At 38.5% G+C, this 20,768-nt stretch overlaps 1 protein-coding gene across 1 annotated transcript in view; it reads left to right on the forward strand.

Annotated features, from left to right (window-relative positions):
* The window catches only part of LOC129437123 (uncharacterized), a 54,843-nt gene that overhangs the window by 32,184 nt on the left and 1,891 nt on the right, over nt 1-20,768 (forward strand). The window contains 6 exon segments of the mRNA XM_073865726.1: nt 1,585-1,717; nt 2,066-2,122; nt 3,301-3,357; nt 3,405-3,473; nt 14,546-14,618; nt 14,729-15,086. Coding sequence (XP_073721827.1) covers nt 1,585-1,717; nt 2,066-2,122; nt 3,301-3,357; nt 3,405-3,473; nt 14,546-14,618; nt 14,729-15,086 — 747 coding nt within the window.

A 20,768-nucleotide genomic window follows, 5' to 3' on the forward strand; every position in this document is an offset into this window, starting at 1 on the left:
CAGCTGGGGTGTTAAAACTCCACGTCACTCCTTCCTGCACAAAAGTCCTTTCAATTTTAGAATGATTTAAAGATTTTAGAATGATTTAAAGCAGCCAGGGCCTGCCTCAGCTCCTTCTGCTCACCAACAAAATTTGTGCCGTTATCTGACCTCATACTTGTAACGGGTCCTCTTCTGCAGACGAATCTTTGCACAGCATTGATGCAGGAGTCTGTGTCGAGGGAGTTCGCCACCTCCAGATGTAATGCACGGCTGCTCAGACAGGTAAATATCACTCCATATCGCTTCAGCACAGTTCTACCTCTCCTCACATCCAGTGGTCCAAAATAGTCTACTCCTACATTTGTAAAGGGCACGTTATCAGGCACAACTCGTTCCTTTGGTAAATCTGACATCTTTTGTTCTCCAAGTTTTCCTCTGTACCTTCTGCACACTGTACATTGTGAGAGAATCTTCCTGGCCGCAGAGTTGGCATTTATAACCCAATACTTCTGTCTCAATCTGTAAAGCATTTGATTGCGTCCAGCATGTCCAAGTTGATAATGGATGTGATGGTATATGAGCTGGGAAACATGCAGATCTTTTGACAGAATCACAGGATGTTTAACCTCCAACGGCAGGACAGATTTAGACAGGCGTCCACCAACTCTGAGAATGCCATCTTTAATGAAGGGGTCGAGGCGATACAGAGGGCTGTCTTTGGAAACAGTCTTTGGATCGTGTTTTAGTGAGGAAATTTCAGTGCTGAATCTTTGGTTTTGTGCAAACTGAATTATTGCCCTTTCGGCTTCCTCCAAACGCTCTGGTGTCAAGCTGGATGTTCCAAGCACGGCTTTGAATTTTTTAAGCTCCTTTTCCACATTTTCATTCTGCTTGACCACATAATCTTTCCTCTTTCGGCTTAAAAGTAAAAGTCTTTCTTTCAACACCAACAACCAGGCCACTAATGTTTTAAGCTTTCTCCAGGATGAGAAATAGTGAATGAGCCGACTGAGGGGGTTGTCACTGTGCGTTGCGACAGCATTCATTTTAAGTTCCCTTTTTACCTCTGGATCATCAGATGGGATGGACGAGAAATCCAAGTCGAGTTTTGGCCATTTGGTGGAAGACAAATGCAAAAAGTCTGGTCCCCTTAGCCATTTTCCTTTCCCAAATTCCTGAGCTCTTAGTCCTCGAGATGCTTCATCTGTAGGATTATCCTTGGTATTTACATACCTCCATTGATCTTTATCCGTGGCTTCTCTTATAGTGCTGACACGGTTAGCAACATATGTGTGAAAGCGCTTTGTTTCGTTGAAGATGTACTTGAGAACAGTAGTGCTATCAGTCCAAAAAACTGACCTTTGCGATGGCAACTGTAATTCCTGGTAATTCATGGTATTTACTCGAACTGCAAGCACAGCTGCCGCAAGCTCAAAGCGTGGGATGGTTAGTTGCTTTAGAGGAGCAACACGAGCCTTGCCTGTGATGAATGAAACATGCACACTGTCAGCACTCTCCAATCTCAAGTATGAAACAGTGCCATGTCCTGATTGACTGGCATCTGAAAAATTATGTAATTCTGCTTTCACTTGTGTTCCAAAGTTCTTGGGTTTAATGCACCGTTCCACTTTAAATCCACTCATATGCTGAAGTTCAGAGAGCCACTCAGACCAATGTCTGGAGACGGCACTAGGGACTGGCTCATCCCATTTGAAGTTCATTCTACACAGCTCCTGTAACAGTACCTTAGCAGGGATTATGAAAGGAGACAAAAAACCCAGTAGATCATTGAGAGAGCTCACCACAGAAAGGATGCCCCTCCTGGTGTGTGGACGTTCTTGTACCGCCGTTCTGAAGCTGAACGTGTCTCCTTGAACACACCATTGCATGCCCAGAGCTCTTTCCACAGGGAGTTGGTCCCTATCCAAATCCATGCTCTCCAAACCCACTGCTCTGATATTGATGGAAATAAGTGCAAACACATTTTTGCTATTTGTGACCCACTTTTGGAGATAGAAGCCACCTTTTTTACAGAGAGATGTTAATCCATGTATGAGCTTCACTGCATCTTCCTCTGTTGCAGTGGACTTGAGACAGTCATCTACATAGAAATTTGTCTTGACTGTGCTGAGGACGTCGGGTGAGTATCGCAATGCATTATCCTCAGCAGTTCTTCTCAGTGCATAGTTTGAGCAGCTTGGAGAGGATACAGCTCCAAACAAATGTACGCACATCCTGTATTCCTCTGGCTCAATTGTAACGTCTCCATTGGGCCACCATAAAAAGCGCAAGAAGTTGACATGCTTGTGTGGGACCCGGACCTGATGGAACATGGCATTGATATCAGCCATAATAGCGATGGGCTCTTCTCTAAACCCGGAGGAGGACACCAATAAGCGTGTTAGTGAAGTCTGGGCCCTGCAAGAGCTGGCTGTTTAATGATGTACCTTTATAAGTACAGCCGCAATCAAACACAACACGCAATTTACCTTTGGTTGTGTGATGTACACCATGGTGGGGAATGTACCACACCTTTCCTTGTTTTGGAGCGGGCTCATTTGTGGGAACCTTTTCTGCATATTCTTGCTCCAACATGTTGTTGACAAAATCAGTATATTGAGCCTTGAATGAAATATCTCTGTTAAATCTCCTCTTCAGGCTTTGGAGTCTTTGTAATGCAATGCAGCGATTATTTGGCAAAATAGGATCTTCAACTCTGAAAGGTAAGTCAATACAATAATGTTCATTGTTAAGCACTGCTGTATCCTTCACAATTTTCATAAATTTAATGTCTTCTCTTGACATTTCAAGTTGTTCGTCGTATGTTCTTTCAGCAAAGCCATGATTGTACTGCTGCATCAACATATTTTCCAAGTGCTCCACAGATATATGATTAGCAGTTACAACAGTGCATCCTGATTTGACACCAGCACCTCCAGAATCTCCAACACGAAGAGGCCCGTTTATGACCCAACCAACTCTGGTCCTCACTGCATACGGTCCACCACATTGGCTGTTTATTAGTTCCCATGGCTCCAAAACTTTGGGAGAGTCAGTTCCAATGAGCAAGTCCACATCTGCATCAACTTCATGTAGCTTAATGCTACTCAAATACGCCCACTTGGCAACATCATCCTGACATGGCAGATTAACTTTGGATACAGGCATTTCTGTTTGTGCCAGAACAGATGGCAGCTCAATAAAATCCTCTGTATCAAAACCAGAAACCTCCAGACCCGTTATCACAGTGGTATTTATGGTTTTAGTCTGTCCCAGTGTCTTTAATAGTATGTTACAATTTTTACCTGATACTCCCAGCCTTTCAGCCAGACTTGCAGTGCAGAAGGTACCAGAGCTCCCAGGGTCCAAGAAAGGGTAAGTATGCACAACCTTATTACTTTTCTGACTTTTCACCCGCACAGCCACAATGGAAAAAACAGCAGTATCCTCTTCACCAGCCCCAATATGACCACACGTCTGCTGCTGCTCAGGTACAATGCTCACAGTTTCTTTGCAGGTTATCCTTGTAGTATCCTCCTTCTCCACATGCAGGACAGATGGGTGTTTCCTGTGACACACTTCACAATCCAAACGACTCCTACAGTCTTTGCTTGTGTGTCCATATTTCAAGCACCCAAAACACACACCTTTCTCCTTTAGAAAGTGAATCTTGTCCTGTTGTGTCTGTCTTTTAAACTGAAAGCATTTTTCCAGAGTGTGATTAATGAAATGGCAGAACAGGCATTTGAGCTGATTACTATGGGCTGTTAAATTTTCCTTTTCTTTATGTCCATCCTTTATTACATTGATGCTGGTGGCAAAGGTACCACTTTTCCTTTTCTGCTTAACTTGAGTGGATAGCTTTGTGTGGCTGGTGGGGGAACATCATTAATATTTCCAAACAGCGGGTCTGAAACAATTTTGACTTGTTTTTCAATAAAATGTACAAAATCAACAAACACTGCTCTGCTTCCAGTTTGTTCCAGTATATCACATGCCACATTTCTCCACTTTTCCCTCAGTTTGTATGGAAGTTTCATTAGAATTGTCCTGAGGTTAGCTGGCATGTCCAACTCCTTCATATACTTTATATGATGTACTATATTGGCGCAACCTCGAAGGAACAAAGCATATGACTGCAGAGCGTTAACATCCTCGGGTTTTATCGAGGGCCAATTATTGATTTTGTCCATATAAGCAGAAGAGATTTTGTGTTCACTACCAAAATGTTCAATCAAAATTGTTTTTGCTCTTTGGTAACCCAGTTCAGAGGGCAGATGCTGACAACTTCTTATAATGTTTCTTGGTTGCCCCCTAGTGTATTGTTCTAGGATGTACAGACAGTCACTGAAATTTTGAGTTTAATCCTCTATACAATTTTCAAAGGCTCTGAGAAAAGATTTAAAATACAGGGGATCACCATCAAATACAGGTATATTTCTCATAGGCAGAGCAGAGGCTGTGTTTTGTTGGACCAACAGGGCAGTAATCTCATTTTGACGCTGCATGATGTTCAAAATGTCTGGAGAATTGGTGGATTGATTATTGTCGTGAGCATTTTGCAAAACCAGTGGCTGTGTACTTTGTCCCTGAGAAGCAGGAATAACATTAGGTATGGGTGGTTGCATTACAACATGTTTAGGTTTAACACCAACAGGGACAGAATTTAATAAGCACCTAGGAGAAGGTTCAGAGTTTTCATTGGTGGGCACAAAATGGTCAGCAGTTGGATTTAGTTAATATTTTCCTGGAATTTCTGACCTTTCCAAGTAAGAGTTCATGCCATCTGATGTTGTAGATGCACATTTTGACACTTTAGAGCCACACTTTGAATTTATTTCTAGAACCTTAAATTTTGCGTTTGTTACCTTCAATTCTGCCTCCAAAGCAAGTTGTTCCTTTTCTCTCCTTAAACGTTCCTGTTTCTTCCGTAATTCCTCTTGGTCCTTTTCCTGTTTCCTTCTTAATTCCTCTTGTTCAAGTCTTATTTGTTCCTCCTGCGCCTCCAAAATGTGCTTTTGTTTTAGACCAGCCATACGCTCCTGTAATGCTGCTTTATCTGCTTGCGCTAATATTTTTGCAGATGCACTAGATGAAGTTCTTGACAGTTTAGAGGCAGCTTTTGAGCGTGCTGCAGAACCTTTATTGGATACACTGTCCTCAGGCCTAATATCAGTTTGATTATCAGGCGGTTTATATGGAAGTTCATATAAATGCCCTGTATTTGATAACCACCCTTTGACATCATCAATAAAGTTTGAAAACAGTTTTTCCTTTTGTTCAAAATATGTATTCTGTCTTTCCTTTTCATCCTGAGGTATGTTCAATGACACAAATGACAAATGATGTTGTTTTGCCTCATTAACACATGTTATCATTTGACCCAAAAGAGACTTGACTACACCGATATTGTCTGCAGAATGCATGAATTCATCCATTTGATTCATGAACAATTTGGCTTGTCTGCATTTCTTCTATCTCTTTTCCTGACACGTTTGCATGAAAAACATCATTCCTTTAACAGTAAAACGTGTACGCCTCTTTATCGCAAGCGCCGTGTCACTTGTGGCTTTGGATACAACGTCAGACATTTTTAATTTCTACTGATGTTGGGCAGGTGCACACAGTTATTTTCAAAGGTTAAATAATACACGTACCTTGCGGAACTTTGTTTGTAGCGTTGTTGCCTTTGCGCACGGAGTTGAATGCGTGCAGTGATTGTTTGTTCACTGTAAAAAGTGTTTCTGTGCCTTAGTAGATTTTAAAAAAATTAATTGAGTAAACTGTATTAAAAAAAATTAATTCTTGTTTTTTTAATCAAAATATGAGTTAAAATAAAATAAAAATTGGAATAAATTGATTAATTCTAAATGAGCACATTATTGAGTAAATTCAACTTAATTTTATTATCTATAATCGATTTAAATTTGTAAGAAAGAAATTAACTTATTAATTTTGTGTTAAAACTACATGAATTATTTGAGTAAACACAACTAACTAGGCAGTGGACTTGCAGTTCCCAGCATGCTTTGCATGGGACTGCATTTGGAGAGTGAAATTTGAATTGAAACTTTTTTTGTTTTGTTTTTAACTAAAAAGAAAGACTTGTTAGTGTTAAATGTTCATTTATCTTCGATATTTGCAAGAGTTTCTGTTTCTTCTTTGAGTTTTGTAGTTACCATTGTTTAGAAGACTGGTGCTTGTGCATAGACTGCATACTGAAGTATGTCGCGCTTTACAGCTGTCCAAAACGAAACTGAGTGGGTGTGTTGTTTGAATAAACGTTTTTTAGCCCTCATCTGACGGCATAAAAAACAACAACTAACCATAAATACGCTACCTGTACCAAGAAAAGAAGGTTTATCTAACTGAGTAATACTAGCACAATTAGTTATCTCAACTCAATTTTATTGCATTCATTTTAAGTAATGTTAGTGTGTTCAATATACTTAAAAAAGGTTGAAAGTTGACTCAACCTAAAACTTCCCATGCAGTCACTTGCCTCACTTTTTATAAGTTAGATCTAGGTATTACTTTTTACAGTGTTGCGCGCGTCGGTGCGCGTCACCTGTGAAGGCTTTGGACCAGCTTTTGCGAATCCAAATGTAACAAACATCAATCCTCCATTCCGTAAATGCAGCTCCAGCGCTTCAGTAGCGTCACCGTTATCCAGTACGGTGTCCAATGAAGCTTTACACTGTAGGATGGGTCGTGGCTTGATGTTTGCGCTATATCCAGCCCGCACCTTCGCCACTCCTAGGGCCCAGCGTTGTCTCGAGCATCCAGGTAAGTAATCCACTTTCAATGGGGTAATTCAGCGAACAACGAGTCCAATTTTCCAGGTAAACCAACGATATACATCTAGGGGCGGGTTTTTTACTTATGTAGTGGCTATTTGTCCTTTTACTTAAGCAAAACTAAAAACAACAAAACTTTTCCAAATGGCTTCTAAGGCTGCGTCATGGGTAGGCTTTACGCATGGTTAGAGGTACAAAAATAAACTAATGTCCATAGCCAAAGATGAGTTCAAGGAGGTTTATTTACACAGATAAGCAAGCTCACAGACATTTCCTGCTGCCTCTCTCACCCTGTGGTAAAAAAAACCATATGCCTTCGCAGCCTTTTCGGTTCCTCCCACCTTAACCCATTTATGCAAATTAACATAGCACCACGTGACCAAACTATAGACTATATAGTAGACTATAACTTAAGCCTAAAAATAAACAAAGTGCAAAAATAGCTCCAACAACACCAAAAACTTAACATTTAAAATATTGTTAAAAAACAAGTTAATAGTAAAATAAGAACAAATAACCAAATTATGATCAATATCACAAGTGACCAGGCTTAAAAGTAATGTAACTGATAACTTTTGGATTACTTAATAAATAAAAGTTGTTGTTTTTAGAATTTAACAGAATTTTATGTAATGGATTATACATACATCTAGTGGCTACAATGTGGTATTACAGATTATACAACAGTTCTTTCTGGTTCTCGAATCTGATTGGCTAAGAGGCGTGCAATATTCTACTGGTAACGGCACAGTAATCGCTTCACCTTTCGTATCATTCCGCCACCTAGTAAATGGAGGTCCTCCAAACAGGGTCATCTCTGAATGGAAACACTGCAGACACACACAACCGCGCTGTTTTGAATCACTCTCTGTGTGTCTCATTAGTTCACTAGCTCATAAATCAGTCTGTGAATCCCCAATCAGAAGTTCCATCAAAGATCAGCACTCTTGGATGTTACGTTAAACTTAATGGGAGTTATGTCTTGTCACATCGTGTGGACGATTAACACTTGGAAAGAGGAATATAAACACTCGTTTTTTTCTGGAGCTATATCTCTTCTCAGAATGCGAAAACACTGTGGAACTGCAGGTAAGCACCGCAGCTTTTAAATGTGGACATTGATAATTTATTTAATCGCGACGTGACTATTAAAACATGTTATGAGATATCGCCACTGGTATATTTATAAGCAGCATGCAAAAACATCTCTCTGGCACTTATAAAAAACTGTTTTATATAGTACCGACAAGAACGAAGTCTAATAATAACCGAGTGCTCGTATCGCGTTAAGATGAAATGATAAACCAATAGTAACATTATAGTAAGGTGACCAGATTTTTAAAATGAAAACCAGGGACATTTCCTAGTTAAATGGTGAAAATATCATTAAAATCTCATTTGTTGTTATCTATGAATTAAAAAATGGGGACAAAATTTTTTCTTTTTTTATTGTTGTGGGTTCACAGCAAAAAAAAATGACTTTCTTCTTACTTAATAGAATTTTTGTCTTATTTTCAGTACAAATATCTAAAAAGTCTTAAAACAAGATGCATTTGATCTTGATAAGCAAAATCCCCTAAGAAAAATCTAGCTGTAAGACAAAAACAAAAATAAATAAGTGAATTTGTGCTTAAAACAAACAATATTTTTCTTGAATTAAGTAGTGGTAGATTTTTTTGCTTGTTTTAAGCACAAGTTTGATATTTTGGTCTAAAAATTAGAGTTATATTCTTAGGTCATTTTGCCCATCAAGAAAATGCATCTTAAGAATTGTTTTTTATTTGTACTGAAAACAAGAGAAAAATACTAATAAGAGTCATTTTTTGCAGTGTTTCTAATTCAATAAATTGAACAATTTCTATAGCCTAAAAATCTATTTCTCCCGTTTTTTTACACAAGAGACATACCTCATCAAAAATGAATTCTAAGGTACTACTTCAGCTGATTTCATAAAATTGTGAACGTGAAGAACAGAAGGAATCAGGCAAAATGTAAACATATTTAGCCTACAGAAAACAAATGCTCGGTAACGTACTGTGATCAGTTCACTTCATTGGTTTATTATTTTAATTTAACATGAGTAGTTAGTACCTTAAGCCCCCATAACTTTAACTGTTTTCATATCTTATGATAACTTGATTGATGATAATGATGCTTTCTCATGTGTCTCGTTGTAAATTCTTCATTGCTAAATCAGTGGCGTGCGCAAGTAATAAGTAGCTCGCGGCCCCCTCTGCTGGTGAAAATAATCATTACATGATTGCTCCGGTCTGGTACTACAAACGCTATGTTGATCAGGGTTTTCAGTGTATTTGCTGGTTGTTTTAGACATGCTGTAAAACGGGGACATTTCCGGGGACAGCTTCAGTCGGGGACAGAACACCAAAAAACGGGACTGTCCCCGGAAAACGGGGATGTCTGGTCACCTTACATTATAGAAGTATAGTTTTATTAACTTTTACCTCGCGCCAAAACAATAACAACACAAAAGACACTAAATATGAATAAGAAAACAAGTAGTAGTTTCATCATGACACCAAATACTGGTGATTTGATCAAATTTTTGACCATCAGGCCACCATGAGAGCCAGGGAATCCCTGTCAGAGATGTAGCCCAGAGAGGGCGTTGGTCAGCGGGGCGAGTGAACACTGACGTCCGCTCATGCTTTGGTTCTCATACGTACCGAATCTCACTAAGCAAACGTTCAAACAGGCGCTATCTTTACTAATCGACTGTAGATTTAAATATAATACATATATATTCTCGACTGAACTAATTTTAAAACTACACTTTGTGACCAAGAAATTGTAATATTTAAAACGGCGAATCCGTCCATTGAGTTAATATGAGATTCAAAGCAGCTGAAAGTGTTACCTGTCATTCTGGCCACCTTCAAATCCGTGGCGGAAGAAGTAGTTCTCAAACAAAGAGGCTTTTAAAATTACTCCGTTTTCGTTTTTCAAATGTGTGCTGTCGAACTGTTGTATAAAAGCAATATCGCTCTCGGAGAAGATTATTATTATTATTACAGAAAAGCAACTGTTACATTTTAAGGTAAGAATTAAACTACGATTGTATATCTTATGTTTTTAACTGAATGGCGTATGCGGTCAACAAATACGACTTCCGAAAGACGCACCGAAATCTATGACCGAAATCCTGGACAGAATGCGTCCGGGAAGAATGACACGTATGGGCACCCTATAGATGTAACAATGCAGAGCCAAGATTTGTTCTTTAAGCTGGTGGTCACTAGCATACCAGCACCAAAACACAAAATATTTGTATGCTGGTCTTGCTGGTATGCATATTAAATATATGATAAATAGTTTTTAGTGTGGCCGGAGTGCATGACTAAAGACTGAAAGCACGGCTATTATCAGGCGGGTCTGATAATAGCCGTGCTTTCAGTCTTTAGTCATGCACTCCGGCCACACTAAAAACTATTTATCATATATTTAATATGATTCAGCGCTCAAAATGTATCTGGCCGCAACACTCTCTCTATAAGCCCGTCTTCCCTGAAATTCTATCAGCCAATAAAAAAAAGAAAGAGGCTACACAATAGCCAATCAGAAAATAGCACTGTTGTATCTGGGTAAGATTTAACGCAACAACCAATAAAAAGCATAGCCTCGCACACACATCCACAGGGGAATGGAGCTCCGAGCATCACTTTGAGCAGCACAGAGTAAGTCTGATCTCCTATTTTAATGTTACAACAAATGCACAACTTTGACTCAAACAATGACAACTTGGCTGCTGTTAGAGAATGTTTCCCAGATAATCAGCATCAGTTTTTCACGAGTGTCTGTAACTTAGCCAACAGTTTACAGACTGTTCACTGACAACACCTGCTCAGAACATGTAAGTTAGTCTAAGCCTCGTTATATTTTCGTTATCACACGATGACTGACATTTTGTCACATAAAACATCTCTCTCCAAACAAGCTTAATAATTTTATAAGCAACTGCTTTGCAACCATAGTAAGCTTAATCTTACCTAAAACTAGGGAACGGTTGTTAACTTTAAGATCTTTTATAATAATTATTACACTTGGTATTTCATGTTGTTGTGCAGTCATTTTATTGTAATTTTAGATTTCAGCATTTGCTTATTTACAGGGAACCATTTTCTTTTTTTGACCACGGAGGGCTGGTGTTCTATGAAATTTCCCAGTAGATTTTTGGGTCCCACTCCGCCCCTGTATGCTGTTCTTGCTGGTATGACCAGCATGGGATGCTGGTGCTAATGCTAGTTTGGTGCTGGTTTAGCTGGTGCTAATGCTAGTTTGGTGTTGGTTTAGCTGGTGCTAATGCTGGTTTGGTGCTGGTTTAGCTGGTGGTCACCAGCATACCAGCACCGAAACACAACCTATGCTGTTCTTGCTGGTATGACCAGCATGGGATGCTCTTGTGCTAATGCTGGTTTGGTGCTGGTTTAGCTGGTGCTAATGCTGGTTTGGTGCTGGTTTAGCTGGTGCTGATGCTGGTTTAGCTGGTGTTCACAAGCAAACCAGCACCAAAATGCAACATATGCTGGTCTTGCTGGTACGCAGTTTTTTTCAGCAGGTTAATGTAACTTAAAATGAGGGCTGCATGATAAATCGCATGCGATTGATTTACGCTTTAATATTAATCTATGGCGGGTTATCCGTGTATGGCAGATAAAACATGCAAAAAATAAATGTCCGACGAACGGCTAATCTAACGTTTGTCCGAACGTCTTCAACTTTTAGCACCTAGCAGCGGGTGTGACCCACGTGATGACCTGCCATGACGTCAACGCCTTAAAATTGGTGGGTTTTTTTCATTAGCTAAGGTGCCAAGCTGTTAATGCGTGTATGTGTCCGGAAGCAAACATACTGTTTATAACTATATACAAGTGTATATACAAAAATTATAAATGTGTAAATAAAGTATCACATTTATCTCTTTTATAAACACTTTTGTTATGTGTCAAACTTGTTTATTTTATATTGTGTGCTATGTGATTTTCCGAATTGGTTTTAAAAATCTTAATGTCACGGGACCATAATGTCATTAATTGTCCATTAACTTTGCTTGTACACTGAGAAAGGAACTGTTCAGATTATTCAGTAAATGCTTCGTTCATTTTTACAATGATTATGTCTTTTGACTTCTGCTATAGGCCTATTCTCTGGGCTGGTAAATTAAATTTTACATAATTATTTAGTATTTTGTCATTCTTTTTATTCTTTCTAGGAAAGTTAAAGGACCTGTTATTGCATTGGTATCATCTTGTCCAGATGCACAGTGTGATGTGTTAGCACAATAGAAATGAACTTGTAGAGAGGAGTAAAGACTGCTGAGAGGAACAGCACTATATTTTGAATATACGTTGCATACTTGACAAGCTTGTCACACTTTCACTGCACAGACACCATAGATTGTATAACAGGTTTCTTTTTACTTTACATTCAACTGTGATCGCCATAATAATAATGTGGTAATAAAAAAGGAAGTTATTGTACAGGTAACTATACAGATGAAAATAAGGGCTTTAAACTTCAACGTTTAATTTGCATATTAAAAAGAGAATAATTTAAAATAATTTCTTTAATTCCTTTAAAAAATATTATTTTATCTTAGCGGAGAAAAGGAAACCGTAGAATTCATAATCTTAAAACAGAAGTTATATGATATAAATAGAAAATAACAGCCTAGCAGGGATGATGGAATAGAAACTGTTGTGCTACTGTGTTTGTATTAAGGCATGTATTTGTAGTAAATCAATCAGCTTTACTGCGTGTTTATTTTTCATAAGAAAGAATAATAAGGCAACCTGAATATGAATTTAGGTCCTATAAATAAAGTTCTTGACTTCAAAATGTAGGTGAATACACCTCTGAAACACATGAACACACACAGACCAGACGTCCACATTTCATGTCTCATTCACCAATGAGAAAACTTTGCTGAACAAAGTGAATAACAACATAAACAACTGTTTTAAATACAGCATGTTTTCGGTTGTGTAGAGGTAATAGTTTGCTTGTATTTTTGAAAACATAAATATTGTTAAGCTAATTCTTAAAAATACACGAGTAACACAATAGCTGCTCATGTGCAGCTTGTCAATTCAGCAGGAAAGTTTGTTTGCCTCTGTTTACAAAGTGCACGTGAACACGCTGATGATGTATGATGTCTGCGTGAACAGGTTGCGTAGTGGCATGCAAAACACATTCACAGAAGAGGAGCAAAAATTGCATGTTTCCAATTATTGCGTTCGGCCCAACTTCAATGATTTGTTGAACATTTAATAGTCTTGTGTCTTTCACAGATGACATATATTTATACAAATACATTAAGACCAGGGGTGGGGAACCCTGGTCCTGGAGGGCCACTGTCCTGCAGAGTTTAGTTCCAACCCTAATTAAACACACCTGAAAAAATCAAATTAAAGTCTTCAGGATTACTTGGAAATGAAATCAGGTGTGTTTGATTAGGGTTGGAACTAAACTCTGCAGGACAGTGGCCCTCCAGGACCCAGGGTTCCCCACTCCTGATTTAGACGTTTTAGCATAGTGATTGGTATCAGGATGTGAGGAGACTTTCAACAATCATAACTATAAATGTTTCTGGATCAAATCAAATATCTTGCCTTTAAATGATTGAAAACATGCGGGACGGCACATTAAATGTGTTGTCCCTATACTAACACACCTTCTGTGTTGTTATTTATTGTGCCGCCCCCCCATGGTCCTGCGACGTTAGATCAGAAATGTCTTGTCTTCAAGTGTTCATTTATCACAAAATAGAGTAACACGAGTAACCAACTCATTTAAATGTAACTCATTTTAACTGCGTTACTTGATTTAAAAAAAATACTTTGTTACATGTTTATTACCGCTAAAAGTAGTGGAATTACCGTAACAAAATTACTTGTAATGCTTTACTCCCATCACTGTTTTCAACACAACTTGTGTTGTCCCTTTCATTTATTTTATAACGCATTAAATGGCATGACACACACACAATGTGTAAAAAATTAACACATCATTTTTTTGCAGTGTACCTCTAAAATAAAAAACATGCAAGATTGTGTAGACTGCTGTGGTGGAAATTCAGCAATAATCTGATATACTGAGACAAGACAGAATGAATGCTTAAAAAGAAGAATTTAATGTTTTACTTGCAAGGGCTTCAACATACAAAGCAATCAAATCAATGTACAGCAAAAGCAACTCTCTGTATTCTTGCTGGGCTTTTTATGAGCCCGCTTACCTCAAACCCCATGTTTTTTTTTATAATAATTTTATAAGAAAATCACTGTAGTATTCTAAAGTGATAATCATGGTTAGCCACCAGTAATTCCTTTAGAAGGATGTAGTAACACTTGAATCATATGTTTTCATATTTAAAATTACTGTCACCTCTGTCTCTCGTGCACATACTCTCTCCCTGTGTGTATACAGATACAAAGAGGTGACAGTAATTTTAAATATTATTATGAAAACCTTTAATGATTCTAGCTTTTACTACAAAAAACTAATCACTACACAAAAAACACCTTTACCACATTAAAACCATTGTTAATTTTCATAAGGGAGGTACAGTGGATCACAATGTGTTAATAATTATCCGTTCACTAAATTCCATTGCAGTTTAATTGTCTCCTGTAGGCAATGTTTGAATCAACAGTGAATATCTACATATATTTTAATATTTGGTGCAGATCATTACACTGTTTATCTTATATTGTGTACACTCTTACTCACTGTACACCCTACTGACACACCAGAAACAACAGAGCCGTAAATCTGCCTCCAGATCTGCAGCCTCCTCATACTATCCTCATACGCACTTGTAAAGCAGTGAGCGTCTTCTCTCTCCAGTACAGCAGGAGGCGCTGCAGCTCTTTAGTCCGCAAATAAACTCACTAAAGAAAGAAAGAAGGAAAGAAAGAGCGCGCGTGTGATGTGTTTGTGTGTCCTCAGTGTTTTTCTCTCTTGCGTGTTTCATTGAGTTTAAACACAGTCTTGTCTCTGTGTATTTTCGTGTTGAGACGATGCAGGACACTACAGTGTGTGACAGGAAACAGAGCTTACAGGAGGATCAAACCTCCACAGAGTCTCTGGATTCTGTCTGTAACGCTGGAGAACAGCAGCAGATCCTGCAGACCAAACTGAAGATGTGTTCAGTTAAACTCATCAACTGCACGAACCTCATGATGAAGATTAAAACTGAACCCACAGAAATCAAAACTGAACACAAAGAAATTAAAACTGAACCCACAGAAGAGGAAGATCGCACTGAAGAAGATGATGATTTTATTCCATCAGGTATGTCTCCTTAATTGTTGTATTTTTAACAATTTTAACATGTGAGCACATGTTTTGGGTTTTCAGTCACAAAAAGACCCCCCAAAATGTAAGTACTACAATTTTAAAGGAGTTTAGGATATTTTTAAAACTAACTGAGAAACAGCATGTAGGCTTAAAGGGTTAGTTCACCCCACAAGTATAATTTTATCTTAAATCAATTACCCCTGTGTCATCCTAATAAACCCCCAAGTGATCCGACTGTCTTCAGAACACATTTTTAGATATTTTTTTATAAAAACCGATAGCCCAGCAAACACAGACCGTTTCCCTAACGTTCCCATATGGTTCCCATTAGGGATGCACGATATATCGGCCGACATATCGTTATCGGCCGATAACTGCTTATTTTTAATATTATCGGTTATCGGTATGATAGCAAAATTAGGCCGATAAATGAAAGCCGATAAATTATGGATTATTTTGGATTGTTGAACCATGGCTCATTGCTGGCCATGTGGAGTTTTGATTGGTGCTTTCTGTGACATAGCACGAAGATGACACGTGTTGCGGGCTTAAGAAGAGTATGCTAGTCTAGCGCAAAGACAAGATGTCCGTGCTCTGCGAGTTTTTCCTTGTGAAAATAATATGAATATTTATCGGCCTATAGATATCGGTTATCGGCCCCTAAATTCAAAGAGTTATCGGTATCGGCCAAAAATTCCATATCGGTGCATCCCTAGTTTCCATTTGGTTCTTTTTTCCCAGAACGTTTCCTGTAGGTTTTTTAAGAAATACAAAAACTTTAATAGCATAATGGATGGCCTTTACTCGGACAACTTCGTAAAGCTGCAGGGCAGCTCTGTAAATGCCCACTGCTCCGTGTGTGTTAACTACTGCTGCTATCCATCAAATTTTTAAGGAAATTAAATGAAAACATAAATAAATCCATTGTGTTCTTTATTACTGCGCAAGTCGTGCGTGCTACACTGCTGCAGCACGCGTTTTTCTACTCTGCTCCTCCAGCGCGCGCTGGCAAACTCGCGTCACGGTCGTTTAATTTTACCTCAGAAACAAACATTATTTTACAGATTTCTTTTCTCTCTCATTTGGTAACTTAAATATGAGAGAACAATATATATTTGCCCAGTTTTTCCTTAGTCATTTATTTTATTTCCTTCAATAAAATTCTGAATTTTGGTGCATAACATTTTTATTGGTGTGTCTTCTACAAAATACTACTACTGACACTGAAAGTATAATTTCCTTAATCCACCAATGCAATGGAAACATTCACTAACGCTCGTAACTCCTTCTGCCCAAACAGTTATGAACGTTAAACTATGAATCTAAAGGAAATATAATTTAAGATCATTGTGGTGAGAAGGGAAGGGATAAAATAGTGAGCAAGTCGGATGATTGCTAATGGTTTCGGACCGAAAGCGGCGGCGTGTTCATCTTGAAAGAGCAGGCATGATGGTTGTATACATTTTGACAGATTCGGCACATCAAAGCTCCTACCAGCACATCTGCGATCACATTGCTGTCATTAGAGTTTGAGCATACAGTACTTCTAAAACACAATCAATCAAAGAATTGCGGAGGTATGACTTTTAGGGATGCGGTTGACCGGCCATAAATCGGAACCGGACGGTTTTTGATTATAATGTGCGATCTGCAACCTGCCGGTTTTTGTATTTTTTTCGGACGATTTTTCCAGAAGTCCGCCCGTGTGCACGGACTACATTTTAATAATTCGCAAACATGTCTTTTGTGTAAAAGTATTTCAAAATCTGTGCGCAGGACGTTTAGATTACAAGCCAATGTCCGCAAAGGGCAAGTTAATCGCTGAGAAACAACAGTACATTCACAGGGCTTTCAAGTCTCACGCTAGTGATGGGTCGTTCGCGAACGAGCCGGCTCTAAGAGCTGATTCTTTGTAGCGAACGAGCAGAGACGAATCTTCAGACGCAGACCGTAAAAGCCGGCTCTTCTAAGGGAGCCGAGCCAGAAGAGCCGAATCTATGAAAAGAGCCGGACTGCCATCACTAAAATGTAGAGCCGGAGCTTGAGCCGAAAGAGCCGGACTGCCCATAACTATCTCACGCACTCACTGACTGTGAGATACACGCATTTCAGTCAGTTCACACACTCACACCTTGTATTTCTAAAAGACTGATAACTTCTCCTGCTATATACAATTAATGTAGTACTGAACATGTAACCTTATCTCTCTCTTAAACACAGCTTAAAATACATGCTGATGGCAAGTGGTGCAATCAATTTTATTTTAATTCTGATACTTTTTTTTTTTTTTAATATGTAGAGCAATTTATTTAATTTGAATAAATTTGTCTGTCTTTTATCAGACTTACCAATTGTTATAATTATATTTTTGCTGGTCAGTTATGAACAATAGCAAAAACTTGGGAATTTGGTGGGGCAGAGGGGTCCTTCCCCTAACAAATGTTGTCTCACTCCAAACTTTTAAATAAAACCTGAGAGCCCTGCATTAGTCACAACAAACTTGGTCAGACATTTATTAAGTTCATCACCTGATAGAACACAATAAGTATCAAAAGTTGATAATGCAAAACAGGCAATAATAATAATAAACTTTATTTTATATTGCGCCTTTAAATTTGCATCTCAAAGCGCTTTACAGAATCATAAAAAATACATTATAAAATACACATACATCAAATTTAAGAACATATAAAAGAAGATGCATACAAAGGGAGTAAAATCACTTATAAGCTAGCCTAAAAAATAAGTTTTAAGTGTGGATTTAAAAGTACTTAGAGAGTCGGCCTGTGGAATCTCAATGGGAAGAGTATTCCAGAGCCTGGGAGCAAACGAAGAAAATGCCCGGTCACCCATAGAACGTAAGTGCGTTGAAGGAACCATTAAAAAGCCAGAGATAGAGGATCGAAGATTGCGTCTTGGGGCATATGCAGTTAAAAGTTCAGACAATATTGTGGCGCTAAACCATTCAAGGCCTTGTAGGTGAGCATGAGGATTTTAAAATCAACACGATACCTAACTGGGAGCCAGTGCAAGGACTCCAGAATAGGAGTAATGTGCTCACCTTGCCTAGTTTTTGTCAGAATTCTGTTTTGGACATACTGTAATTTGCTTAGTGTAGATTTAAACCCCATTCACACAGACCTCTGGTCCCAGAAAATACCCGTAAAATTGCCAGACAAGCGTCTGTGTGAACAAAAACTTGTTCCATTAATCTTCTGGGATCGTTGCCGGAAAGAGGACCTAGTAAGATACGCGGGTAACCCTCTGTGTAAACAAGAAGCCGCAAGAATGCCGTAATGGGCGTGTCGAAGTGAGGACGCGCGCGTCATCATCACAACACAAGTTATGGTTCAGCTCCTTACAACGAGAGATAACATGCATATAAACATTCACCACGAGAAATGTTGCAAACTAGATTGAAGCAGTTATCAGGAAATGATAAATGAGACGTATAAACAATGACGCACGTGCCGTAGTGAGGACGCGCGTGTCATGGCAACATGAAGTTGGTTCATCTCTTTAAAATGAGGGATTTACAACATTCACGACGAGAAATGGCAGCAAACTGGACTGAAGCAGATATCAGGTAAGTTAGCTTATTACTTACTGCGTTGAAACGGAGATCATTCAGCAGCATAAAAGAATATCGCGTCACATGCTCATTTGAGCTATAATAAACGAAAATACCCGCGCGTCATCCCAACAAGATAATATCGTTCAGCTCCTCAAAATGCGGGTTTTAAATGCATATAAACAATCACGATGAGAAATGTCTGAAAACTGTATCAAAGCAGAAATCAGGGAGCTCGTCAAATATCCACTCTGAAGCTGAGATCATTCACCAGAATAGAACTGTGCGTTCACGCGCTCCTTTGTAGTCTCTAATATAGCAATGCATTAGCGGCTGTAAGTGATGATGTTACAGAATATTTATAAGTGATAATGATAGGACCCTTAGCCAGAACTACCACACTGTTTTTATATACAGTGTATGAACTAAATCAACAATCATTTCAAATGATGAACGACAGACTCGCCTTCAAAACGGTACATTTCATGCCGGGTGTAATGCTCTGCCCCTGGCTTGGCTGATAGCTTTCTTCTGTAGTGGATTTCTGGCGCTGTTGTCAACTGGGGAGTTGCAGACCTCCCTCTGGTGGGCAAACTATGCAACTCTCATAACATCTCAATATGCGTTCTTATCTGTACTTGCGTTCTTGTGGACTTGTGAAACGTCATCACTCGCGACCCAAGTACTGTTCCAATTCAAAGTTTGCATCAAGCCCAAGTTCACATAAAATCCCCAGATGTGTTCTTGATCCGCCCATTTTATCAAGGATGCATCAGAGGAGACTTGTGTGGACTTATGACAGCGAAGTTTCCCATAATGCATTTCGCGTCAAGAGTTCGTTCTTCTGAGTCTGAACTTGCAAGTTCGAACTACGAAGGACACAAGTCCAAGTTTGGCATACTTGGTATTGAGAAACGGCTTCTGTTTCTCATGTTTTATCTGCCGTTATAAACGCAATTAGCTCATATCGGCCGATAATGCCGGCCGATATATCGGTCGGGCTCTAGAAGTGATGTATGATTAAAGTATCAAGTATCATTTTGGTGTGAACTATCCCTTAGTGTTAAAAGACTTAATCTCATTCTAGAAGTGTCACCATATAATGCAACAAGAATTGTGAAAGTCTTTGTGCAAATAAAATATATTGCTCCGTTTGACAACTCATCCAAATAGTGGATATATATGTTTACAAATGTTGGTTTATTTAATTTGCAATGACCCAGCTGTAATAACAGGACTGACACCTGTCTTCTGTCTATATGTGTAAATCTAGAAAAAGATACAGAATCTCAATTCTTCATCCTTTTTCGTAGGGCTGCACGATAATGAGAAAATATGCGATAGTTCCGTTGGGTGTTGCAATGTCGATATGTATTTCTTAGAGAAATTAAATTTTTATTTGCTTTTATTTTTATCATTTAGATATGTAATGAAAAACAGGTAATGCATATTCTAAAGATATAATTACATCTAATTCAGGCATAAAAAACTGCTATACATGTGACAAACAACTAGTAATGTGTGACCATAACCCAGTACTTGAATATTTACATCAATTTCATAAATCCAACCACTCCAAACTCTCTTTGCTTTCTCTTTGACATGAACAAAGCTGAATGCACTTTACTGCAATACTTGTGAAGATGACCCCCTTTAAAGGGATTTATTAACATTGTGAGAGGTGTAGAAAGACTAACTTTATACAATAATATGTATAGTATATTAATGATAGACAATGTAGGTCTAAAGATTATAAAGTTGATAAGTTTGTGTAGAAGCAGTAAAAGTGCCTCTCTTTCTATTCCTCTCTTGCAGATTAAAAGAGCTTAATCCGCCATTATTTCAGATTGAAAAGTATACTCTATATAAAGTATGGAGGGTCAGCTTGACTGTTTGACCGTTTGAGCTATAATGGCTCGTTCAGTGCAATGGGCTTGGCATTAACATTGGTTATTGCTACCATCTTTGTAGCAAACATTTTAGATATAAAAAGACGGTTCATTAATAATAATATTTTTAAAATGGGAGAAAGAAAGTGCAGCGCGTGGCCGTGAGTTTATATAGACAAGAGTCAGTTTTCATTGCCACAGAAACCAGGGGCACGC

Source organism: Misgurnus anguillicaudatus, unplaced genomic scaffold (assembly GCF_027580225.2).
Source record: "Misgurnus anguillicaudatus unplaced genomic scaffold, ASM2758022v2 HiC_scaffold_33, whole genome shotgun sequence".
Classification (NCBI taxonomy): Eukaryota; Metazoa; Chordata; class Actinopteri; order Cypriniformes; family Cobitidae; genus Misgurnus; species Misgurnus anguillicaudatus.